At 42.2% G+C, this 27,247-nt stretch overlaps 1 protein-coding gene across 1 annotated transcript in view; it reads left to right on the top strand.

Annotated features, from left to right (window-relative positions):
• MCF2L2 (MCF.2 cell line derived transforming sequence-like 2) overlaps window positions 1-27,247 on the top strand; it is a gene marked incomplete at both ends in the record, with an annotated part of 119,304 nt that overhangs the window by 5,867 nt on the left and 86,190 nt on the right. Inside the window, 4 exons of the mRNA XM_079539822.1 lie at window positions 8,482-8,565; window positions 18,756-18,870; window positions 25,810-25,900; window positions 27,100-27,219. Of these exons, the coding sequence (XP_079395948.1) occupies window positions 8,482-8,565; window positions 18,756-18,870; window positions 25,810-25,900; window positions 27,100-27,219 (410 nt within the window). The remainder of the gene's footprint in view (window positions 1-8,481; window positions 8,566-18,755; window positions 18,871-25,809; window positions 25,901-27,099; window positions 27,220-27,247) is intronic.

Raw genomic sequence — 27,247 nt, forward strand, 5'->3', positions numbered from 1 at the left:
TAAAGTAAACTTTTGTTGGTACTGCAGATGTCACCAGTAATTGGAAATTGAAGCATCAATACTCTGTTCCAAATCTGGTGAGACAATATATGGATGGGACAAAATGTTGTTCAACTGACAGAGGCAGGAGCAAGTCTTCTAAACCTGGCAATAACATCTTGCAGAGGTGCACTGAAATTACATTTACTGATTATGCAAATGAAACATACTTGATGCTTTAACATTTATCTATGAACTTGAGAAAGTTCTTATTTCTTGATGAACTTTAATTTGAGCGTGCCTGTGGATTGAGGGGTGAATTTCTTCATGTCCCTTTTCAGACAAGTTCATTCCTCTCCCCATCCAGGAGCCCTGTGGGAGGTTAGCCATTTATATTCCACTGCAGGGTAACATTTAACCTTCTGCCTCCACAGCTGGATCTGCTCCTTAGTCTGCAACACTTCTACTGGGATCTAATGATCTGACATGCTTACCAGCAAAGATTTATCACTTGACCCCTTGGAGAGCTTTACCCTCCTCTGCTCCCAGAGGAGACGAGCTTCTGCAGGAAGGCTGTGGGTGCTGCCCAGGAGAGGGCACTGCACTACGCTACTCCTTGGCTGTACCCAGCTCTGCCTTTCCCGGGGCTGGCATCAGAGCAGAGCTGGGTCCGGGACTGCAGCTGGGCTGTTGTGCGTTCGCTGTGCTGAAGCTCCCACCCTCCCGAGGGCAAAATGTAGCTGGAATAGGAGACAGCTTGATTGTAAATCGTCTACATGTGAACATTAGTGTCAGAGTGGGAAGCAGAGTAACATTAAGCATGTGCCACAGTTGGCAAATTTATTTGCTTAGCATGCAGTTTAGGAGAGGCTGCAGAAGGAAAGCACAATGTAAAAACATGCTCTGCATCTTGCTGCTCTCCTAGTCTACCTCCATCCACCAAGTCTGCAGCTGTCATATGTGTCTGGTGCTCTCATATGGTGATGCTCTTCTTTGATTGGGCATTTGTCTGTAGCTACATACAGATTTCATGTCTTTTACTTTGTCTTTAAATAACAGTGCTTGTGCTCTGGCTTGCGGGTGTGCCTTTGGGGTAGTCCTCCAAGATAGCTATCCACAGCAGTACTGTCGGTTTCCGTTGGCCCTGAACACCCTACTATTTAACGTTATTTTAATGAGAGCGCTTTCTATGCCTTAGTTTAGGCAAGCAAATTTGTTTTGTCTCTGTAGGGATGTACTTTTATTTGTCCATGCTAAGCTTCAAATGCCTCCAAAGCGTCCAAGGATCTGAGAGGAGGGCTGCCTGGGAGGGAAGAAGCCAGCTGCACCTTGGGGAGGGTTAAAGCTTGGGTATGGTGTGTGTCAGAGGTCTCTGCTGTGGGTTGCGTTGAAGCAGTTACTAAGCAATTTGTGCAGGCTGCTCCAGGAGAGCGTCAGCTGTTTGGTGCACCGCTGGTTAGATCCAGGACCGCTTCCTCAGAAGGCTGCCTCCCACCCCACCATCCTTCGCCTCTGCCTCGTATCAACTCATTACTGCAGCAGGACTCCGGAGAAGCCAGCCTGCAGCGCAAGGGAGGGCGTGTGCCTGTGAGTGCGTTTGTGGCTCTGAGGGGGAGCAGCTGCTCTTTGAAGTGCTTCTATTGCTTTTTCTAATGGGCATCTGAACTGAGGTGGTGGTGACAGCTTGGAGAAAACTGCTGGAAGGGTGGCTGGGTCTCTGTAGGCAGACAGGGTGGCTGTGCACACCGTTTGTCCCGTTACTGAGCCATGTATTCAGTGCTGCTGGCAGCAAAGGCTGCTGTGGCTCACTGTTTGTCTCCAATGGCAGTAACCAGGGAAATATTTTTGAGTTAACCGGTCTCCGTTCAAGAGTGAGCAAGAAAACAGTCCTTCAGCTCCTGACCTGGGTGGTCCTTTGTAATGTAATTTTGTGGGCAGTCACTAAAATGATTTTGCTGAATACAATAGTTCAGAACTGTTCAGTTCAGTTACTAAGATTTTCTTAGATAACATTTCAGCTGTGAAACTGTCTGCTGGCAAACTCTGGGGAGGAAGGAATGAAGTCTGCTAGCCAGTCTGCCACATCTCTTGATTGTATTAACATTAAGGTATTATAGTGAATGTATTTTAGCTTTACAGATCGCCACATGTGGTTTTTGTTATTCATGATGGGTTTTAACAATGTGAAAATATGAAACTATCTGCTATTGGATTCTGTTGTTTGGAATTTGTGTTCCAGCAATCCAGTGTAACTGTGAAGCATGGATTTTCGTGAAGGTCTTTTCTCTGGCAAAAATTAGAAGCTATCAAGAAATGTTCAGTGCTGAGAGGCTAGAGAAGGTGCTGGGTTATGCTGCTGTAAATCTAGATTCAGTCCTTGAAGGTGTTGCTGAGATTAGACTTTGGCCTTGAGTGTCTTTTAATCAGGAAAGATTGTTTTGTAAGGGCACTGAACATAACATTTCCTATGTGATATCCCCACCTTTGTGCTATGTGACGTCAAGTATCATCTGTCTCAAAACAATTATTTTGCTGTGCAGATGATGTTGAATGGTGTTTCTTTTGTTCTTTGCTGTTTATGGCTGGTACACGATTTTACAACAATACTGCATTGAGGGTTTTCATAATAGGATAGGATATAAAGCCACCTAAACTAAACAGTGAGAGTGTATGCTTTTGTAATTCTGTATAAGTTTTTGAAGTTTAACTTTTGTGGCAATCATTAATTATTTGTATACAGCAAAGAGCCAAACAAGAACAAAAAGATATTTTTTCAAGAAGTGGTTACCTGGAAAACGCAGCAAAATCAGTTTCTTCTGTCAGGAAAATCTATACCAAAATGTTTTAAAGTTGGCTCAGAAAGCTGAAATAAACCTTAGAGAGTGAATAGTAACAGCAACAGCACTGCATAGGATAGCAGCAGGGACCCTTGGGTTGGCGACAGCCTGCCCACCTGTTCGACTCAACTGAATAACTGATTTCTAAAGTACAGGTAAGCCTGACTGAGAGCTGTCAACTTCACTACTTCTGAGTCTCGGGATCCCCTCGGCTCAGGTTTTAATTCTGTGTCTGAACTTGCTGGCTGTTCTGCCATCTTAGAAAAAGATATTTAAACGTACACGTTCTTGGATTGCTGTTCTGTTAAACATTTCCTTGTTTCAGTGCGGCAGTGCAGAACCTTGCCCTAAGCATGTGCCTGCAGGGTGTGCAGCCACCAGGAAGCATGGATCTGATACCTCTGGTCTGGAGGGAAGTTCATGTTGGGGTCCAAAATAACTTGGTTTGCTTGCATTTCCAATGTAAGGAAGGAACACGCTGGACTCCTTGTGACTTGAAAAGCACTGCAAGCAAGTCCTCAAAAAGTCCTTCCAGTTTGCTAACAGCTGATGTGATCTGAGGATAAATCAGAAATTTTCGTGTTACATAACAGCAATGTTGACCTGCACACGAGTGGGAATTCTGATTCTTCACAGTGCCTGCCTGCAATACTGCAGAAGGATAAGAGAACGGATGGGATTTCCTTTGTGTTGCTAGCTGGATTTTCAGTTCTTCTGAGTACAGCGAAATATCTGTAGCACTTGTGGCCAACTCATATCAGTAACTAATCTTACAGCTTTTCTATCTGGGCTAGAAAAATAAACAGACTTTATCAAAAAGCAAACAAAGGGCACAAATGTTGAGGAAGGGAAATAAACAGAATTTTTGAAAGATAAATTGAAATATAAAGCTTCTTTCTCTAGTGTAATAACTTGGAATTGCTTTTTGGTTTTACTTAGATGTTTTACTTAAGGACTTGCATGGGAAATTCTGGTTGGACAGTGTTTCAGACTACCTGAACCTTCTTCAGTGGTGACACGCAAGCTTGCCTCTCTCCTTTGTGTGTTTAATTCTTAGAATCTAACCTAGCTCTGCTGTGCACTTTGCAAACTGTGTGGGTTGTTACTGATGGCCAGAAGATATTATTTGTCCTGTAGGTTAGATAGTAAACAACTAACTTCTGAGCTCTGGATTTGTGATGCCTTTTGGTAATTTTAAAGAAGAATGAGAATGCCTAACATTCAGTGTCCTCTCATGCTCTTCACATGAAATCTTTGACCATTTGCTTAGCCCTGTCTGGCTCCTGTCATCAGCAGTCTGATTTTTTTCCCCAGATCCACAGTTTTGCTTCCAATGCTGCAAGGGTCACTCTTGCCTGAACTCGTGCAGTGTAGAAGTGGGCTGACGTACTCCAGCAATTTAGCAAATACTTTATTTCTCTCCCAGCTGTCTTCCTTCCCTACTTCTCCCACAGTATAATATAAATGTGAACTATGTATTAGACTGGCATTACGAAGAGATTAACTTTGCTCTGGAAATGTGTAACCCATTAATGCAAAATTAGTGACTTCAGATGGGGGAATTGAAGCAAGTCCCTCCCTCCTTGTCAAGAGAAGGCCAAGCAGTTGTAGCGTTCACTCACTGAATAACAAAGAAGCCCCAGTGCCCTGTTATGGCTCCTTGCCTTTGGTTGTCCTTCATGGAGCAAAAGGCACTGCTGTGTCAATCTGCTTGGCACAATCCAGTCTTTCACTCTAGCAGATCATTTTTTGAACACTGTTGGAAACCATTAGTTGCCATTAGCATATAAACTGGATTCTCTCTGCTAAGAGAGGAGGGAACAAGATTTTATTCACTGTAGCTTTAATCAGCTGCTGTTGGCATAGCTCTGAAGGCAGCAGTCTGTGTGCTGTGCTCCAGATCTGCTGCAGGAATGGATGCAGCTGTGATGAGGAATAAAATAGGCAAATATGTGTGTGGAGGATAACCCAGGCATATTCCACTTCTGAGTGAGGAACTGTGAATGCAACTGAGTGCTTTTCCTCTTAAAATTTGGCAGTGCAATGCGAGCTGTCTTCCCTAGGGACGTGGGAGGGAGGAGTAGCAGTGCTGGGCAGATGGCTGTACTGACCACTTTTCTTTTTCTCCTTCCCACTTGGTAGAACAGCTTGGGAAACTGCGCAAGGCCTAATGCTTCTGCAGTGAAACTGGTCTTACATGCAAAACTTGAATAAACAAGTGCTAGGAACTGAACATAGAGCAATTGAAGAGAACAAGGAGTACATGAACAGACTTGTTTCATTTTTTTCCTGTAGTATCACATCTTTACTTACATTTTAATTGTCCTGGCAAGTTTAATTAGCTCAAGTAGTGAAGATCTGCATTGTATGTGTGAGGATTGAACTTCAGTGACCTGTGTATGGTACTAGCATTGTATATTGCATAGTACTATTCGACCAGTTAAACTGTTCTTTTTTAAATTTGAGAAGCTAAGCATGCCAGCCTCTTCAGATAACCACACGGAAGCTAGGAAATGCTTGAATGAAGATGACCAAGATAACTGTGTCCCAGCCCCTTGGCTGGTGTGTGCTTTGATATGGTCTCCAGTTGTGCAGCTACACGTACCTTTGCTGGAGGAGGGGACTGCTCTGGAGTGACTAGGGGTTGCCAAACCCATGACTTGTCAGCTTTCTTAAACTTTCTCATTGGCTTTTGTGCCCTGTGTAGTGAATAAAAATATGTCCAGAAGCTTTTCTGAAGCTATGAACCTGCAGCTGCTAGGCTGACATGCTGATGTCATGCTGGTAAAGCAGCATTTTTCAGCTGTGGTACATATCCCACAGGAAAAGAGTGTGTTGCTTTAGCTCAAGAGTCTGAACTCCACATCTTGTATGTATGTGGCTTGCAGTACACAGGCCAGGAAGCCCACAGGGCATCCTGGAATGAAGTCTAGTGCTCAACATTAGGCAAAATGTCTTGGCTTTAAAACTAACTCAGACTTACAGGATTGTTTTTGGTTGGATTTTAAGAATTTTTTCCAGGCTTTTTTTCTAGTCAAAGATTAAAAACTTCCTTTATCAGCCCCAGGTAATCATGGGAGGCAACCCTGTCCATGGAAGGGGAGTTGAAACTAGGTGGTCTTTAAGGTCCCTTTCAACCTAAGCCATTCTGTGGTTCTGTGATATGTTTCCAAGGACTGGAACTTCTACTGCAAATTCTGTGCTGTCGTGATGTTACAAAATCATCAGTATTGGACAGTATATACCTGAAGCACTGGTCTAGATGCAAGAGGACAGGTATTTCTTTGTGTTGTTGCTGCAGGCATTTCTTACCATGTGATGTGATTTGCCTTTGAGACCCACAAGACACCTTCCTTTATTGTTTCAAACTTCATTAATCTCCTGTTATTTTTTTCTTCTGCTGCATCTTCTTCTCCACTCATGTCAGTGAGTGAGCTATGCAGTATTACTTTGAATGTGTGATTCTCAGTCAGCAAATGTATTTTATACCTCCTTTCTCATCATCTCACCGGCTCCTGCAGAGTTTGGGGTTTATGGAAAATCAGTCCCGTGTGGCTCACTGGAGCATGTCTTGCCCAGACAGGGAACTAGAAGAGACCTGCCTGGCACTCTACAGTTCTTCTTTCCATTACTCCATTTTATCCTTACACCACAACATTCTTGTGGTAGAAAAGCATCTTTAGAAACCAGAAATGAGCTACTTTTAAAACAAGCTGCTAAAGCAGCAACGTGAAGTAGGGTGGAGGGGTGGAATTCTGTTCTACTCAAGCCTATTTGGTATCAATGATGCCTTCATGTTGGCAAACATTAAGAGCAAACCTTGCACTGACAGGGCTGACTCACCCCGAAGCAGTGAGCAAGCCTGTGAGAGGCTAGACATGGCAGCATGTTCTCTAGTTCATTTTCCCTTTCTGTTGAGCCTCCTTGTGGCAGTTTCTACCACTGCAGAAACCTTTGCTCCATTTATGTGACTGGTGTGAGCTCAGCCATGCTCACCCCGACCTGAGCACACTTGTCTACCTGCCGGGCTGCACAGTTGTTGCAATATCATTGCATCTTTCAGACACGGAAATCAGCAGTGCTTTCTTCATTGGATGCTCCAGGTTATCTCAGTTCTGAGACTTCATGTTCTGTTTACATATTTTAATTATTTTTTTTTCCTACTTCCATATTTTTGGTATTAAGTCTAACCACCCATTTTCTCATGTCCACCTCTGTCTTACTGCCAACCTGTGGTTTGACAAGGTCATATCTATTACTACTGAAGTGATTCAGGAATATTTCAAGTAGACTGTTTAAAGGATGCTAGGAATCTTTCTCCAAAGATACAGAGATGCTTGTCAGTACCTGTTGAAAATTGCATTCATATATCACAGGGCCCTTTTGTTATGGGGTCCTTGGAGGTAGTATTTATCTGTCCCTAAACAGGGCTGTCATTTTACTCTTTTAAAGTGACTAGTGGAGAAATTGGGCTTATTGTGTACTTGGCTTCTTATTAAGTAACGTTGCATATTTTAGAGAGTTTAGTTTTGCCTTTGCTTAGCTGCAAGCAAGTCCAGAATGGGATCTCTGAGGGAAACTGCAAACTGCAGCAAAACAGAAAATATAATAGATTACTGTTAATTTGTTTGCTTTGCCTGTTTCAGTTTCCTTAAAATGTGGAGTATTGTGCTGGTGACTCTTAGCTGGTATCTCTGTGCTTCCACCATACAGATAATGAACTATCTGTCTGGATCCTTCTTCCTTCCACCTGCCAGTTAAGCTGTTCACACTGAGTTTAGTAAAGAGACAAGATCTACAAAGCCAGGACTGGTTGTGCTGCGTGGTGGCTAAAGGCCAGTTGTAATAGGTACTGTGTAATATAAACCTGGATCCTGCCAGTTAAGCTGGTAGATAATCCCCAGTAAAGAAATGTTGCTGGTTTAAACTGCAATAAAGAGCAGGAATTACCAGTTCTAGTTAGTGCCTGTTGCAGAAAGATATCACATTAACTCAGTGTGAGATTATAGTTGCTGGTCACTATATAGGTCACACAATCTACATATGCATAAATATTGTGATGGTTTTTCCCCCAGCTGCTTATCAAGATATTTTTAACTTCTCAGTGTGTGCTTTAAAAGAACAGGCTTTGTTTTCATGACAAGAAAGCCTCACAGCCCTTATTTCCTCCTTTCACTATGTATTGCTTGTAGCGGAAAAAGCATCACGAAGGAAACTGTTCTGGGTTGGCTGCTTACACAGAGTCCTTAAGAAGAAACCAGGGAATTTGGAAAGAAATGTGGTCCTGTATCTGAAGTAGACTTTAGTGTCTGAAAGACTGAAAAGCTGCTTTAATATGGGAGCCCAGATTCAGTAGATAAACATGGAACATGAATTAGAGAGGGGCAAGCTGTCACCTTGAACATATCTGTGACAAGTTCTGGCACATCTGGTTTATGAAGAGCTCTCAGAAATTGCTAGGCAATAGATAGAAGTAAGTAGGCTGAGGATGAGACCGTAAGTACCATAAACTTCTCCATGTTGGTCATATCACATCTGCACGAATAGTCGAGCCAGGCTCTTTTCATTTGAGTATCGTCTTTGTTTGGCTGAGTTCTTGGAGGATGTAGAAGTTGTCATTAGGGTTTCATTAACTCACTGAAGATTTCTGTTTTCACCTGTGCAGATGAAATCATGCAGCAGGAGATACGGCCGCTGGTTGCAGTGGATATAATAGAACAGCTACACAGACAATTTGCTATCTTATCAGGTAAGAAGTTTCTCATAATTACATTCTGGGATTCTCTTGGAAATGTGCTGGAATCTGTCATACTGACTGTTACTATTCAGTTCTGCACAGCAGTCACAATAGCAGTTTTATATTGCCAGTGAAAAGGCCTGTCAAAATCAGACCCTTACAGTGCATAGAACTGATAAATGCCAGCCTACTGTGTCTCTTTTTTTGAGACAAGTTAATTTTCTGTGCTTTTCACAATGGTAAGAAAATAAATAAACCTTTTTGTACAAGAATTTGCACAATGTCCAAGCATGCTGTTTGTGGGAAAAGTTTTGGTTTATCAGGGAGTTATTCATGTCCTTCCCCCTCTTCCTCATTTGCCTTTGTTTTGGAAATGATTCATTTCTATAGTGTAAGGTTCTAATCTTTTAAAGATTTGATTATTCCATATTCCTTTGTTTGCTTGAAGTTTGCAATCACACAAAGTGACGCAGTTTCTGCCCCAGAGAAATAGCTGATACTGAAATATCTGCCAAATTATTTAACACACTTTGGCTACTGCAGAAGAGAAATCCTTAACTGGGTCCTAACGTGGCTTCTTTATACTTTTTTAAATGCTGACTTCAGGGTCTCTGGCAACTCCTTTTGTCTCTGCCTGTTCTGCAAATAAGGAAACTGAGAATTTGCCTTTCTTCTTCCCCATAGACACACAGTAAATTATCATCAGTTTCCACAAAATACTCAGATGGTCATAAGGTATTGTTGGACAGCCTGTTCCTCTCTAGTGGAGAAGAACACTGGGTACACAGCACAGAGTACACAGACATGGCTCTGCAGATGATCAGCTCAGCAGGCCCAATCCCTGCTGCATCTTGCACTGTTAAGGACACTCCAAGCTGCCGACTGAAATGCTGGCCTAATGTTACATGAACAGATTTGCAGGCAGCGGGTTGGACATCTCTGCTGTAGAGGATAGCGAGTAAGCTGGTATTGTTGTGAAGCACACAGATCCCATGCAAGGTCACAGAAGGAGTAGGAGCTCAGGAAAAGCTGGGAGCACCTTCTGCTTTATGCTATGCTTTATGCTTCACTGCAGAAATGATTGAGTGGGAGATGAGAATTTCCTAATGTGGGGTCTGTTGTCAAATTTGAAACCAGTTATCATAAAGAACTTCATCAGGAATGCTGTTCACATCCCTTTTATTAGTGCTAAACTGACTGTAAAGTATTCTAAATACAAGGAAGGAAGCGGGGAGATCTAATCATTGTTCAGCTCCTTTTTGGGCTCAATAATGGCTTCAGCCAGATCACAACTGGGCTATTTTTCTGCTCGTCGTAAGCAAGCAAACACTTATCAAGGGGTCTCTCTAGAATGCTCTGCTTGCTTTTTCCACTCACCAAACACACAAAGCTATTCAAACCAATATTGTTTTCAAGGCCTTTGATTTAACTGAGACTCAAGTGTCTGAAAATGTTTATATTGGTGTAAACAGCATGGCATATTAGGAATTCAGTGCCTCATGTGCAATATCTATCTGGTAAATGTACAGAGGACCACTTTTCTTAATCTCCATTAGCTTGTAACATTTAAGAACAGTAATAAAAACTGTGCCTGGCATGGAATGAGCAACTGGTGGAAAGTGCCTCACTCGAGGAAGAAAAACCCATTTCTAGTTCCAGCTAGTAACATTAAACATGCCACAGAAATGTGAGGGGTAAATATGTATTAAAGAAAGAAAAAAGCCTTATGGACATATCATCTCAGCAGTGCCTGTATTCTCATCTGCTATTTTAGCAAATCCAACTCTTCCCATTGATCTGCTTCTTTTATTCTTAGAAGTGGTTAGAAAGAGGTTTAAATAAAACTGTTTAATCCTAAGGTACTTCAACATTCTTGAAAATAATTTTTCAGGGATGGCAGGGGCTGAGAGGAATCAGCATGCAAATACGTGTAACAGAGACCAAAAGCCTCTCACATTCCACCTACGTAAATAATCCTATTTGTAGATTTCTTAGGTTAACCTAAATTCTTATCTGTACAGTCCAGAAATAATACCCTGATAAGAAATGGGGCAGCACAGTTAAGACTGAAGTCTTTTTAGAAATTAAGAAGTTTACAGCTATATTTGGAAACCCAGGTGCCCCTGCTGAAGTCTCTGAAATGCCTGCGGCAGCCCTTTGCAGGACATAACCTGCTCAGAAGTTTCTTTTGCCCAGTATCGTATGGCTGCTGACCACTGGTGGGCTGAGAAAAATGTAAGAACAGAACTACTCCTTTTTGTCCCTTTGCTGCAAACTGAGATTTAGCCAAAGCCAGAAATAGACATACTTCTAAAAACACATTTCTCTAAGGGTTACCTGTTTTTTTTCCGGCAGCAAAATGAGATTCTGGTGTTTTGATTTGTTTGTTTGTTTTTCGTTGAATGAAAACAAATCTGGCTGCTCTCCTGTCTCACTTACTAAATTAATTCACACATAATTACCTCATCTTCTTTTATTTTTTTTTCTGTTGTGTGAGTGTTCATTTTCCTCACAGCACGCTGCTTTTCATTAGGCACGAGCAACCACAAATATTTTGGTGCTTCAGTGCTTTCTTACATGGAGACCGAAAATCTCCTGATATGTTGCTTATTTCCTGGTCTTCCATGCTGTCACATTGCAGCTCAGTAGCCACTCTCTGATAAAACTCTCTGTTCTTTACTCTCATCACAGTAGGCAGGAAGGCACTCCCTGATTGCCTGTGGACTGTTTTGGGCTGCTGGATCATGAGCTTTACTGAATAGTTTTATAAAAGTGGTCTATTATGTTTTATAATACGTGGGGATATTTCTTTGACTTAGGCTGCAACCACCAGAGAGCATCTGATACCTCTGCCAGGCATTCACATGCAGAGCTCAGTGGTGTTAGCAATGCCAGTCCAGTTTGTGCCACTGCACAGCCTCTGGCACTGTTGAGCTCTCCTGTCCAGTCCTGTAGCTCTCAGATCCATCTGTCCAGTGATAATGAGAATCACTAGTTGACTTTTACAGAGTTTTTTTCTAGCTAATGTTTTTGGTTAATATCAGCTTTTTCTTAACACCTGGCAGATGAGGTCAGGATTAATGAAATCATGATATTCTGTGCAGAAAAGCAGAGAAGAGAGTAGAACGATTTAAACCAAAGGCTCTTTTTTTCCTCTGGACATGATTCATTAGAAGTACTTTCCTCAACTACTGCTGTGTAAAAACTTCTCAGAAGAGGATCTGGCTGTCTTATTGTCAAGCAGTTGATGGGAACTATTCAGCTAGCTAATAAATCTGATGTTTGATTATGTCACTGTCTAGTTACAATGAATGTATTGGACACTGAGAGCATTCTGCGTGTCCTGGTCCTTTAGCTACCAGACTGACATCTTGGTTAGTACTGTTCTGTCCTTGCCAAGAAAAGGGAAACACTCCCAGTGCTCTTTGCAGGACTGCCATGGTCATGGAAAAGGCTGTAGTGCAGTGTGAAAAGGTCCTTGATCACGTAGCTCTACTTCGCTCACCTCTTCCATCTGCTGATCTAGCCTTGCTGAGCTTCTGAGATGTAGTGAGAGTGCTGGCTCTTGTGGTTAAATTCCAGTTTTGAAACCACTGCTGCCTCTTTCCTTACCCTGAAAACCGATCTCTCAATTATGGGATTACAGCTGTGACAACATAGGAGTGCTTTGCACACCTAAACAGCAATGTTTGTGTTACTGTAGCTGTTAAGGGTACTATACCACAGGGCCGGGTAGTACTAAGAAGTCATTCTTTTCCTGACCTAAACCAGTTTTTACTGAAGAATGGAGATCCTCTGGTAAAATACTCTTCCTGTCCTGCTGATGGACTAATAACCCACTCTACTAACCTGCTCTTATGAACTAATATCAACATCCTTTTTATCTGCAGCTTCACAGTCTGTTCTTATCTCTAATCACTCTAAGAGCCTAATCTGCCAGTTGCAGCAATAATGGATCATGTTGATAAAACACAAATTTATTAGACAAGCTATCATGAATTGTGTTAGCAGATATTCATTTTCTTTCTGTTCTGCTAAATCAGTGCACTCCAGCTGATTGGTAACTGGCTCTAAAGCCAGTTTATTTCCAAAGCCTGGAGGGCATTTGGCCATCTGCTTCCTGCTCAAACTGAGCTTTTTGGAAAACCTGGCCTGACCCTGCTGAAAGGGCCATTCGGAGCTTGTCTGAAAATCTAAACCCAGGAAGTATGGTTCAACTTCAGTGAGAAATTCAGCATTCACAACCCTTAATGGACGCTGAGAAACAAAACAAAAGCTATTCCAGAGCACGGAAAAAGCAAGCCTGACCTAGGCAGAGAAAATTCAGCCAAGACATGACTGAACCCTTCATCTATCTGACCACAAGATGAATTGTACTCAGCTCTGCTATGACTAAGGGAGCTCTCTGCATGTGGGCAAACAAAAGTAGTTTGGCTGCACATCAGCAAAGTTTGAAAGAAAACTTTGCAATATTAACTGATGAGTTGGTGTCTGTGGCTGGCTGGGGAGCTGTGCACTGCAGCCAGACTTTTGAAACTCTTCCTGCTGATAGCCTGTATTATTTTTTTTTTCCATTTTGTTTTATTTTCCCAAGGGATTCAGAATACTTGGTAATACATGGTTAGAAATCATGAGTCTAGCTGTTACTATTACAAAAAGAGCTTCTTGATGTGGAATGGGACTTGAATGTATCCCATAAGCATCTAAACCCTTCCTTTGCTTGGTGCCTGGTTGGAAATCATAGGTGAAACAGAAATGGGGGGTGCTTGACTTCCTAGGACCCCAGCTGTGTCTGGGAACTTAGCCTGTAATTATAACTGCTTGTTGCTATTACATCTGTCATCCCAACATGCAACTCCAGCTGTGTGAGCTCTCAGAATGCAGCACTCACACCTCATTTGTCAATCACACCCTTCATACTGCTAAGAAAAAATTAAACTTTGCTGCCACATCCTATTATCCCTCATGCATATTCTTGCTCTAAAATGCTTCAGCTATTTTATTGCTGCAGCTGAATTCTGGCCTCACGTTCGTTGTAATAGCTAACCAGGATTCATTGACACTTAGGTGTTACTGTGTCCTGCGATTTACAAATTTGTCTTAAGAACTTGAAAAATATCTAATAGGAGCAACTGGGACTCTGTGCTGTGTACCTGGGCCCTGGACCCCATGCCTTGCAGTCCCTTTATTCATTTTATATGCCATTCCTCCTACTTTTTTCCCTTCCGCATTTGCTGTGTACTTCTGTCCTGTCACCCAGGTTCTTCCTGTCCCTTTGCCCTTAAGCCACAAGAGAAGAGGAAAAACACAGAGCAAGATGGAGAACAAAATAAGGAAAGTGCTCAGGAAGAGGAGAGAAGGAGAGAATCCTGTGAGGCAGGATTCTGGCTACCTGCAGAGGTAGAGAGCAAAAAGAAGCTGAACCTCTTGAGGGAAATTGATGAATTGATGAGTGGCAGCATGTATTGTGCTCAGGGATAGGTGAGTCTTTACTGACAAGTCTGGGACCAGCTCTGACAGCACCCTGGATGTGACTGAGCAGCAGTGATGGGCAGCTGCCAGTGGGGGCCTGGTGTCCTCAGGGCGGGGTCAGGAGTGAGCCTGGCGTGAGTTCAGCCCGAGGATGGCCCTGAACCGCCTCTCACCCCCCTCCTGCCAGCTGAACCTCCAGCTCTGGTTGCTGCTGTGTGCAGAGGCGCCCTTCACTGTCACCAGCTCCGCTGTCCTTGGCCTGCAGCCAGCGTCTGGGGCTGCCAGGTGCTGGAGGAGGCTGAGTGCTCCAAGAGAGCTACAGGGTGGCATCTAATGGTGCCCGGAGCTGCTGCAGGTAGGCAAGACAGAGGCCTGTGCATTGCCTGAAGACAGCTGCCAGGCCCAGCTGTGCTGCTGTCTCTTTGTTCAGTGTATCTTTATTTCTCCTCTGATTGCACCAAACTCAAGCTATTATAGCCTGCTCCTCCCATGCAGCATGCGAGCTCAGCTCATGCCTCACGTTGCTTTGGCTTTTTGTCAATCTCCAATGCTCCTGGCAGTCCTTGGCCCCCTTACTTTGTTGCACAGACACTGCTGAATGGTATGGACGTGCCCTGGCTAGCCATAGTGTAATTCTGCTCAGCTTTATGCTGCCTTCATGTTTCATTCTGCTCAGTCCTTCTTTTCAGTCTTCCTCCTTCTGCCTTTACTTTCTACTTCAAATGCCTTTTTCTTGTTTTGAGAGGAATTTCTCTTTTGCCCTTCAGTGGACCTGTTGGAGCTCGTTCTATCCTTGGCTGCCTTAGTAATGAATTGTAAAATTTTCTGGTCAGCAATTAGGGTTTTTTTCCTCTCTAGTGATGTGTAGAAGCATGGGTTTTAGACACGATCCTGGCAAAAACAATGACGCTATACAGAGCCTTTCGACCGAATTCCATGTGCTCAATCCTAATGGCTGTGGAACTCAGTGGAGACTGTCCCTGCTGGTTTTTAATTTGTGTCCCCTGCCAAAGCGTTGAAGAGCCAGCAGCAGTATTTCAAGAATGGGAAGAAATCTCTTGACAACTGCCCAGAACAAGGAATAATGATGGCTCAGGGAAAAAGAAGGGGCTGCATCTTGCCAGTTCTGCAGGAATTTGCATACTGCAGCAATCTTGGTTTGATGTCGGGAAAAAAAAGGCATGGAACTCTTCTCATTGAAAAGAGAGCATTTTAGATACCCTTGATGTATAAGTAGCTTCTACTTCATCTGTATAACTGGATATGGATTGTTTTCCCTACAAATGGTCCAGATTTAGATGTGAGAGGGACCTGTTCTTAATATTCGCATTATTACTTGTCCCCCAGCACTTTGGGCATTCCTGCTTTTTCTCTATGATAATATTTAAGAATTTTCCATTACAAATCCTCCTCAAATTTCACTCTCATTCGGTAGTATGGTAGTATAACAGGAACTGAGAGCTTCCTATCTTTATTCGAAATACAGCTATATTAAAGAACTTTTTGAGCATTCTTCTGTTTTAGTTGTAGCAGTGGGCGATAGCTTAACTTCAGAGTGTGAGATGGGGGCCCAAGAACTCTTAAGGTTGAGCTGCAGATGGCTTATTATAGGAGAAGACCCTGTGACAAAAATATATGCCCACATACTTAGTATGCCTCATCACCCTCTCTTATCTAATTCAGCAAAAAGAGGCTAGAGGAACTCAGAAGTGAACGTGGGTGTAAAAGAACAAGAAGAACAAGAAGATAAAAGGGACATAAAGGACATTTGAATCATAGAATCTTTCGAGTTGGAAGGAACCTTTAAAGGCCATATAGTTCAGCTCCTCTGCAATGAACAGGGACACCTACAGCTCCATCAGGTACTCAGAGCCCCATCCAGCCTGACCTCAAGTGTCTCCAGGGACAGAGAGAGCATCACCACCTCTGTGGGCAGTGTCATAAGTGCCAGGAGAAACTTGTAGTTTATACAAATTGTGAGTGTGACTGCAGGTAAACAAAACTATCGGGTGCTTGAAGGAGATAATCTAGGGGACCCTTTACTTTGTACTCCAGATGCAAGTATTTCTGCTTTAGCCTTCATATTTCAGGTTATTACATTTCCCACATTTTAAGAGCATATTTACGTTTCTGAAATGCATGAGTAGCAAAACACGGTGCCCAGGAACCAGGTGTTGAATATCATGGAGTGCACCGAACTCTGCAAGAAGAGTCAGAGCAGCCAGGCGTCCTGCTTAGTATTTCTGGCGGTTACTGTTCGTGCCCAGGAGGTGTCAGTAAGTATCTGTAACAAACCTGACTGGCGCTGGCTGGAGGTCCTGATCTCTTGGCTGCTGCAAACGGTCTGACTTATGGGAAACTCTTGACTAATTTTTCCCTGACAGTGTATTCTGCATCAACACTGACTGCAGATCATGCAGCATGTGTGCCTTGAGGCCGATGAGTCAGGCATCAGCACTTACCCCATCCCAGATCAATGTGGAGACTGTGGCTCTGTACAGAATTTGAAATTGGTCCAATGCAGTGTGAATGGTAATGTTTTTTTCCCAGTGTTTTGGCTGAATGCCACTTGAACTGCTGTAGGCCTGTTTTCTCCCTAGCAGGGTGAGTTTGTTGGGTTATTTAACATAACTGAATCATTTTTACTTGTAACTAAAAGACATATTTGACTTTCAGAGAGAAAAATGGTGTCAAAAAGCATTGTTCTGACAAGGTAACACTTCACAAGAAGTCAAGGAAGAAAAGAGTTTCCTTGTTCAGAATTTTAAGGAGATTTTCTCGGACTGAATGAGAAAAGCTGTTTTAATAATAAAGGAAAAAGCTGGCTGGCTGTCCAACAGTGGCAGAATCGAGCTAGTTCTATTAAATGAACAGCAGCAGGATCCATGACTAATATAAAGCTGTGGAGCACTGCGGAGGATCCACTTTCTTTTTTCCAGGTTCTGTAGGAAAAAAGTATGGATTAATGAGTTAAAGGTAAAGGCTTGTTGTAGGCAGTGTAGTGGGGGAGGATGGAGAGTGTTCATACCAGCTGTTTAATAAAACAGAGTTTTTGCACCTATTTCATCCAAACATTATGTTCCTCAGCATCCCAGCTCTCCATGGGTGGATGACAAAGAATCCAGCTGAGTGGAAGGGTTGGGCAGAGGCAGGATCAGGACTAGTAAGGAACTCTGCATGGAAAGAGCTGGGAATCAGTGGAGCGTATCTTTGCAGTGGCAGGACAGGACCAGACAGGAGCAGGAAGAGCTGGTTTGTGGCATCAGCTGTGGTTAACAAAAGGGAAAAGCAGTGGTCTGTGGAAGCAGACTTGGGGGATTTGGAGGATACTTTAAAGCAATGAGGGTTTGTATTTTTTCCATGAAGTTCTGCTTCTTCCTTATGCTCCTTATGGGATAATGTATTGAATAACTTCCTTAAGAAAGTGCACTTATTTTTGTGTCAGTTTCACAGCTTGTCCTTCGCTAAAGGGAAACCCAAAGCATGGCCTTTCTTTGGGCAAAACTACTATGAGTGATAAATGACTAGGAAAGCTCTGTGCTGCAGGTCTGCGCTCATTGATGAGTTTCTAGGAAAGGCTTTGGCCTGCTGAAAAACAGAAGAGCTTATTCAGAGATTGCAGCAAGTGGAGAAAGACTCAGTGAAAAGCAATATTGTATCTTTAATGCCCTGTCTGAGCAGCATAAGACACTTGTTTGAAATATATGTATATATATATTGATTGATTTGTACTCCATTATGTGCTACTCCCTTATTTGCCTATGCTATGCTTTGAGTCCAAGCTGGTGAGAAAAGTCCTGTTAACTCTGCTGTGGCACAAGTGATGCCCAGGTTTGATATCAGAATCAAATTAGGACTGATCCTGTGAGTAAACGGGATTTATGCTGTGTACTACAGCATTTCCTATTGCTGAGCTTTGGGTCAGGAGAACTGCCCTGTTACAAAGCATTCAACTCCGTGGTTACTTAGGTCTCATGGTGTTTCAATAAAGATGTTTGGATCAGGAAGTCTTTCAGGTAGGAGTTCTTCTTGACTTTGCTGCCTATGACTTTCATGTCATGTGTAATGAAGATGGATGTAAAGAAACAAGGAAGGAAAGTAGTCCTCATTAAATATTCTCAGTACTTTGAGCATGTTCTTACCAAAGAACAAACTAAGACTAGATTGATTTTCAGCCTGTGTCACGAGTTATACAAGTGTATTCAGTGTTTGTTTGCTCTCTCGCTTTGTTTCCTTCATATGTAGAAGGTGTCAAAAATGTTGTACAAATATATAGGGAAATGTTGTAATGTTATCACAAGAAATTACTTGGAAATAGAAAACAAAATAATAGAAGAAAATAATTAATCAAATTATGCAGAACATTCATGGAAAAGCTGGATTTGAGGTTAGAATCTCATGTGGAGTAAAATGGCGTAATAAAGCTATGGTGAGTTGTAGTACCAAATAGGAAGGCCATAGAATTATGGAACGGTTTGAGTTGGAGGAGACCTTAAAGATGAAGTGGTTCCAACCCCGCTGCCATGGGCAGGGGCACCTTCCATCAGATCAAGTGCTCAAAATCTCATCTGGCCTGGCCTTGAACACTTCCAGATGATTGTTAGAGCTCCTTTATCTTGTGTATACAGGATCTGGATGTTTTTTAGTGAGTGATGTGCCAATGTTTACTGACCAGTTTGTCCCATGATATAAAATTGCTCTCTAATCTATTTACAATCTTTCTTTCACAGGAGGAAGAGGGAAGGATGGAGCACCAATTATTACCTTCCCAGAGTTTGCAGGATTCAGTGAAATACCCGATGAGGATTTTCTGAATGTGGTCACGTACCTAACCAGCATTCCCAGGTAAGACTAAGCATAAGTGCCTGTTTATTTCCAAGAGAGCTTTGCTTCTTCAATGGCTCACTACTCTTAGTGGTGCTACCAGTATGTGCCAGCAATTCTGCATCCATCCAGCCAGGATGATACAAATGATGGTATGCAAGAAGCCCCGGGAACCACTTACATCATTTGCATGGGAAATAAATCTACACACAAAACAGGTTTTCTGTTCAGGGCTTTAACTGGGTGAGAAGATGCAGAGATCTGAAAGGTAGCCTTAAAAGTAGCAGATCGAAATTGGGGCTATTTGTGATAACACTTGGGGACACAAAATTTAACAAGTGAAGGGTTGCATCTGGAAAGAGCTAAGCTTACATAGGGCCTGTTACTGTTTGTTCTGTGTGTATCTGTGTGAGAAGAGAGGAGAGCCTTTGTTCAAGCAACAGGCACTGTAGAAAGGCATATAATGTTAATCTATCTCATGTCTCTGTCCTTCAAAGAAGAGATTTCTTGACATTGCCCAAGGAATATACCAAGCTCTGACTGGGCAGGCTAGCTTCGCTTGAACAATTGTTAATACCGAGTGTTGGTGAAAATGCATCTGATGAGAATCTCTCTCCCTCTGCCCCAGGAAATGGAAGTGCAAAGGTTTTTGTTTTTGTTTTCTTTGTATAAACATACAGTTTATTTCATGACAGCCTACAAGCCAGGGCTTGGAATTGCATAGGATATATAGGCAGATGAGCAAAGTTAACAGCACAGGCACCATGCTCTAAGTTTACCAAGTGTCATACAGGGAGGGCTGCAGAAGATGGGAAATGTTGTTAGGAATGAGAATCTGTGACCTTGTGGTTGGCTGGCTTAGGGACATGTCAAACAAGCTGAGGGCTGTGTGTGGGTTGTGTTCTCGGGAGCAGACATATTGAAAGCCTTATCATATTGAAAGAATGAAAAATAGCAGAGATACTGCTCTCATGGAACAACTACCAGCAAGTTACTGAAGGAAGGTGGGAATGAGAGGTGGGTGCCTTGTTGACAGGGTTCTGGCAGCGCCTTGTGCTTTCTGGTGCTTTGTTTATTGGGAATCTGCTCTACTAGGATGTTTTCTTTGCTGTTTGCCTGCAGCTGTGCAAGTGATTAAAACAAACTCACTTCTACTACTCTGAGGAAACAGGCTAAGGCATGGCTGCTGAATTACTTTTTGTTTATTCAAAAAGAGAGCTTAATATTTTTGCAGTTCCCTGATCCTGTCTCTGGACCATGGCTGTTTGTGCTAGTTAGAAGCACAGCAGGGATTTATTATTTCCTGTGGTCTCATATATAAAGGTGCTTAGAGGATGATGAGGGGAAAACGTGCCTCCTTCAAGTTTAGGTAAGAAGTTTTCCAGCTCCACCTACATGTGTTTCTCCTATGGAGTTGCCAAAGCAAGCTGAGAGAAACCACACACTGTGAGTTTAACAGCTTCATTGTTTCACTGAACTCTGTAGGTCCTTTGTTCTATCAGGAGAAACTCTTTTATTTCTTTACTAGCTTTATAATTGGATCGCCATCTTCAGGGATTAATAAAGCAGCGATAGTAGCTAGTTTGCTGATTCTTTGTATTTGATATGCTACAGCGATTCCCAGTAGCGTCATATTTTGGAGAAGTGACACATTACACTGTCAGCCTGATGGACAGAAATACTTCATGCTTCCTCAGCCACATCACCTGGTGAACACCAAAGCAATGAGCAGTGAATGAATTCTTAAGACTTAATAGGTCATGAGAACTGCCAGACACCATTTTTAGATGGTAAGGTATGCGCAGGTAGTATCTCACACTACAGACAAGCTCACCAGAATTTGTGTTGAGTAAGTGAGTATCAGTTTGATTTGAACTACCTGTTCAAAGTCAGTGACAGGCTGGAATGTGAACCGGCCTTTTCTGCGTAACAGCGCATTGATCTCACTCAGGTTCAATTAGAGATCACACAGTCAGGATCACACCAGTTATCCAAGGGGTTTTCTGGTTTTTGTTGTAGTGCATTTAGAAAGATTGACTGTACATTTCTTTATTTTCTATTTGAAACTTGTCATCTTTTGTGTAGAATTGAGGGATGAAGGTATTAATTTAGAAGAGGAAGAACCTGAGTGGCAAGCTTTGGTTGGGTGACTTGTGGCATAGTTCTAAGAACTCAAATCTTCGTGTGCGTAAATAGTGAACCTGTTTGGGTGCAGCAGAGCTTTGTTAATCTGCAGTTGGTTGATACATGCGCAGAGAGTGAGTCCTTCCTTCATCTTAGCAGGCTGCAAAGGGACTACATTTGTTACTTTATTCAGTGCTACTGTATGATGTGTACTGTGACAGCTTTCTGGTACATGTGATCTTGCTGCTAGTACTTCACATTTTGTTTTATTCAGGAGGATGTTTAAGTATCAAATAACAGGATAAAGGTTAGAGAATAGTGTCAAACTCTAGAAGAGTTACAGAGGGTATGGTCATAAATCAGGTAGGATGAAGTATCATTTGAAGAGCAGTTCCCCTAGTTTAGGGTAGAAGGTAGTTCCATGTTCATAGCTCCATAAGCCAGAGAAATTAGTGTAGTTTTTCAGACAGCTCTAGAGAGAATATTTGTCTTTTGTAGTGTCTGCATCTCTGTATCCTGCAGAATAAGATTTATTGTTCAGGTAAGGTCTGTGGTCACAAATGACATCATTCAGTGAGTTAGTAACTTCCTAAGTTCCTCTGGAATGGCTGGTCTTCAAAGCCAATATGGCAAAACATTAAAAAGATAAGGGTGGATAACAAGTGTTGTTATTTGGATGCACAGGCATTACCTTGTCTTTGAAGCTGCTGAGTAAATTTGCTTTTTCAGCCGTGGCATAATGCAGTATTTTGAGGTGTGCTGTAAGTAAACGTAGCATTTCTAGGCTTTAAAATATGAACTGCTTTCAAGGATGGCAGATCAGCCCCATGAGACTTTTGTAATCTTATTAATTTTCCTTCTACTTCAAAACCTGGTCATGAGAGTGCCCCACAGAAGGGGCCTGTGCACACACATGCATAAACATTGGATGGTATGGCATATGCAAATACATGCCTCTATATGTGGATGCTTACAGTAGATACCTGTAGGAGGCCCTTTTTTGCTCACTTTACAGCCAGAACTCCATTCTCTTCCAACTAAAGCAGACTGCTTTGATAAACAGATGCTCTCCTCTCATTCCCAAAGAGGTCAGGAAATTCGGCACCTTCGGGCCTTCTCAAATCAGTGTACAAGGGCTAACCTGAATTCAGAGCTGGGGATGGAGCAGCTTACTGAATTACAAACATGTCATTCGGGGAAAGGGACCTTACTTGCCAGCTGTGTATTACAGTACTGTCACTGAGAAATCATTGACAGTGTCTGTGTTTTTAGGCAAACTGCCTTTTTCTGGATACGTGTGTGAATGGGGTCTCAGCTGTACATCAGCTTGCACTGACGCTGCCATTTTGGCAAGGTTCCATCCCTCAGCCACTTGCTTGTGTGCATCCCTTAGTATTCAGACCTTGGCATGGCCTTTCTTTTTGGTGTGCTGACTGAAACAAGATCACTTGCTGACACTCTCTGTTTCCCTGGCTAAACTTAGGTCTTAAATCAGCCCTGTCTAGTAAAAAAACAAAATAAAACAAAACAAAACAAAAAAAACACTGCAGAAGGCTGAGGTCCAGCTGTGTACCAGCTTCACAAGCCCATTTTCAGTTTTGTTTGTGTTCAGAGGTACATCTCTTGTCAGGACCTTCTTCATGTTGCATCAGCCATCTGTAGCCATTGGGATTTACAACACACAGTCTGCCAGAATGATCCTGGGTGATGTAGACAACCCCTCACATTTCTTCTGTGATCTGCTCTCCTTTAGATCATGTGATCTTTATAGCATGCACACAAGTTATAGTTCTGCTTTCCTTTGATATTTCCTTGTATTTAAATCCAAGAATAAATCCAGTATATCAGTACCTACTTCACCTTCTATTTCCTCAGCCTGTCTCTTTAACTGACCTGCAGTGCTGTGTGATTTGCAGTGGCAACTGGTGAGCAGTGCTTCTATTCCCATATGTTCATTATTCCCAGCCCTCCCCTATGTCTGTTCTTGCCAAGCCTCATTTCATGAGAAAATTCCTTTTCTGCTCCTCTTGTATTTTCTTGTCTGTATCTATATTTCATAAGCTCTTATCTATGAAATTAATTTTTGTTATTGTAACTGATGCCTGGATGCTTTTGTGCTGTTACAAATCCCTGTGGCAGAAGAACGTTCAAAAAAATGAACTGCTAGATCATGGGAAGGTACTTGAGAAAAGACAAACGCCTCTCTTCTAAGTGATTTATTCTCTACGTGTTTGAGGGACTGTTAAAAATGAAACCTAAGAGTTAGTTCAGAGACACAGAGGCAAGTTTTACTTGGCACAAATACTTCTGTGTTTGCTTAAATCACAGTTGTTGCCTTTGGCAGATGCTGTCTTGTCAGTCACTTCCTTTGCAGTTTGCTTACCAAGGTGTGATTGTAAGGGTCTGATTCTGAATTATTCTAGGCCTGCAACCCTCTGTGTGCAAACATTCCTTTTAGAAAGCCCTTAGCCAGTCTCTCAAACCAGGCAGATGGGCAAAACAGGGCAATTTCTATGTGCAGGCAGCTTGTGTGAATTGGTGCTTATGGACAGAGTTACTTGTGGCTTAGCTATGAATTTTATAAACAGCTTTTTCTAGTATTTATTAATATGCTTTAGCTGATAATATTTTTCTTTAGACCAATATCAGCATTTTGTTATCTTCAGCTAAATATGCCTATTTTGTTAGTCATTTTGCTGTAAATCACTGACTTTAATGGAATTGCCTCAGATTTGAGCCTGGCTCATACATCCAATTATTGTCTGAGAGATATTCAGCAGTTGCAAATTGATTCTGTGTGTCTGAGCAGTGAAGACTTAATTAGGTGCTGATTACAGTAATACATTCTCTTTTACTTTAAAGTAGAGGTCATATTTTGGTGATCCATTGATTCATTTAAAATTGTCCTCTTAATTTCTGTTCTTCTCACCCTGACACGATCCTCAAAGATTGGCACAGCTATCAAAAATATAAAAGGCTAGTAAAGGGTGAAGTTCATCCCATCCCACTTTGGTTCTGCCTGAGGCTTTTGATTTTCAACTTCTTAAAGAATTTGCTGATTTTTTGAGTTACAACCACTACGAGACAGCAACATCAGCAGTCGAGGCAGAGGGAAAACACCGGAGCTTCTACAAGTCTCCAGTGGGAGATGGGAAGCCTGTCCAGAGGTGCTGCCTGGTGGGCTGGGGGCTGAGGGTGATTTGCCTGGGCCTTCCATGCCCTCCAGATGTCCAAAGCAATTTTTGGTCTTAATCAGCGTTTGTTAAAGAATAATGCAATTTTTAAGTAGCATTGGAAACTCCCAGGCTGCAAGTAGTTTCTCACACCCTTTCTGTAACAATCTGCAATACACAAAATTTCTTTGGTGCCACCTTCTGAATCTTTTTTTTTTTTTTTTTTTTTTGTCTAAGAATCTAAAGCAAGCACATATATATCACACTGTACTTTTATTTTTTTTAACTTTAGAACTCCAATTTGTCTACTGAAGAATATTTGTATATATAAAAAGGAATAAGCTGCTGAATTATCATCTCTGCTTTAGAAGCACTTCTGCAGCTATATTTTCTGTTCTCTGTGTAAAGAGCTGCATATTGCACTGCTTGAGAGGAAAGGTCATCTATTGTCTTTGAATTTTATAGTTTCCAGAGGAATTCTGTAAAAAAAAATCAGTGTGCACTTCAGCAAATGTTTGTAGTGCTGTTAAGAACCACTGGGAGCACTTGCGTGGCATTCCAGACTTGCACAGAACTTTTGCTTCTTGGCTGCTGATTTTGATCCTGCAGATCTGCAGCAGAAGCTCCGTTGATATTGTTGATGCTCCTTGGTGGATTATTGACATGAGTTTGCTCAAAATAACCCAATAAAATGGTGTTCCTGGTATGTAGCTTGTATGTATGATGGAAAAGGGATAAAGGAAATGCTTTATATAACTGATCTTGACCTTAATCCATAATTAGATATTTAATTGTAGTGTCTTCTGATTATGGCAACACTTACGCTCTTTGCCTGCCTCTTTCTTGTATAGAGATGATTGTTATAAGGAAGTTCCTGGACATTTTTCTTAGTGTTTTTGTAGATTCCCAGGATTTCTCTCCAACTCTGAGGACAACTGGAAAGCAGAGAACAGCACTCCTGAGTCCAGCACACCAGAGAGGGATTTCTGAGGGAGGGGGAGGGGGATATTTTTGAGGTTTACACACATGGGATGGAGCATGAAATCAGTCCCTCACAGAGCCTCCTTGAAAAGTCCTGAGAAGGAGCAGTAGCTTATTTTAGCCAACGCATTGAAGTGATACTTGCGACCCTAGAACCAGTCTGCAGGTGGGTGAGATATAAAACTTCAAATCCTGCTTTGTCCACCAAAACACCTGGGTCGTGTGCAAAGGCAAGGTGGTGGCTGTGGGGATATGCTGACACCATGGAGCTGAGTGCCTCTGTCAGACGTCAGCATACTTGGAGAATGAAGGCTGTAGTGGGATGTCTAATTTGGAGGTAAAGCAAGATCTGAGATTTTTGCCTTCAGTGTAGCACAGTATAATTTGTGATCCTGAACTATTCTTATCATTTAGACTTGGCAGTGAAGTGGATAGCAGCTGAGAGATTTAGCGAATAAAATATTCATGTTTGGTGTAAGCTGCTAGCCTGACAGTGGAAAGAGAAAATTTGCTGGCTTCTGTGTTCATGTGGATTTCTGCCGAATATTCTCTCCACTGTACACTGCATTTTTATAATGGACTTGGAGGATGATCCAACAGACCTGAATCTTACTGCAGTACATTGCATTGAAATGGGAGTATCTTCATGTAACCTAGCATATTTATTTCTTCTGTTGTGCAGTCTGGAGGCTGCCAGCATTGGATTCATCATCATCATAGACAGACGACGAGACAAATGGAGCGCAGTCAAGGCATCCCTGACACGGATAGCAGTAAGTGCCTGTCTTTGTTATTTATCTTCTAGAAATTCAAATTGTCTGCTGAACCTTCAGGACAAGATGAAGTCCCATGTGTGCATTTTTAGTTCCTTTTCTTTTTTTTTTTTTTTGGCTGTGGATGCAGATTCTCTCCAGCCCCAAAGCTTTTGAGTTTTAAATAGGAGAGGGAGGAAGCTGCAGTAACAGAAAACATGGTCTTGTTTACTGCTGAATTAGCACAGATTCCGTATGTGCTGGATTGACTGCAGTATGAATTCTAGTAATTTGTAGCTGTTTCCAGAAGAGTCTAACAGAGGAGCCCTTCTGTGCATTGTGAGGAGTGACTTTGCGGCCCGCTTGTGAAGGGAGCAGATCCCAGTAAATCTGTGTTCATGTGGCAGTAAGTGATCTGTTAGAAACTATCAATAGCTTATTATATCTCATTTATGAAAGTGAGTTAAGACACCGTTTTTCAGTAGTAATAAACGCAGCTGTTCTAAAGCATCTATTATCTGGAACATATACTGTGTGAGGTGCAGGTGCTTAGAGGCTAGGGATCAAGAGATGACTGTTGTTTTTTAGCTGCCCTCTTCTTGTTCTTTTTTTATGCTTGATGAGCTCAGAGGAGGAGTGTGTGGGATATGTAGGCTGGATGTTGAAGGCAGGGCCATGTCTGATGAATGTGTTGAATGCCTGTGCGTGGGAGAAATACATGTGAGGTTAGAAAGATTAAAAATCCTCTTTGGAGTGAATAGATAGGTCAGTCTGAAGAATTCATTTATGCCACCTTTTTCTTTCACCAAGTCCAATGTGGGCAGCCATTTTTTGTAAGTAGTGAATTTTACCCTCAAAAGGCTGAACCAAAAAATAAAATAAATAAAAAACGTGACCCATGGTGTGGTAGTGCAAAGGGGCCTTGGTGCACTTCAGGTATGGCTGCACAAGTGAAGAAACTTCAGAGCTCTGTGCTAAATCCCTGCCAGAAATCTATATATGACTGGGCAGTAAAATCCCCAGGCCAGTGTTTCTGTTGGCTTTGGAGACTGACGTTGGACATGTGCTGAATGGACCAGTTAATGTCATTAGCAGCTGGACTGGCCAAGGTTCAGTGTGTCTTCCCCACTTTACTCCCTTAGGAAACACTTGGCTGAAAATTCCCTTGGCCTTTCTTCAAGGCAGAGATTTGCTTTCTAATAATTTTATGTTTCTTGCAGGGAGCATTTCCAGGAAACCTGCAGCTGGTGTTTGTCCTGCGTCCCTCACGCTTTATCCAAAGGGCAATTGCTGACATTGGCATTAAACTCTATCGAGATGACTTTAAAATGAAGGTACCGGTAAGCATGGATTTTTTTGGTCCATGTG

The sequence above is a fragment of the Tetrao urogallus genome (assembly GCF_951394365.1).
Source record: "Tetrao urogallus genome assembly, chromosome: 9".
Classification (NCBI taxonomy): domain Eukaryota; kingdom Metazoa; phylum Chordata; class Aves; order Galliformes; family Phasianidae; genus Tetrao; species Tetrao urogallus.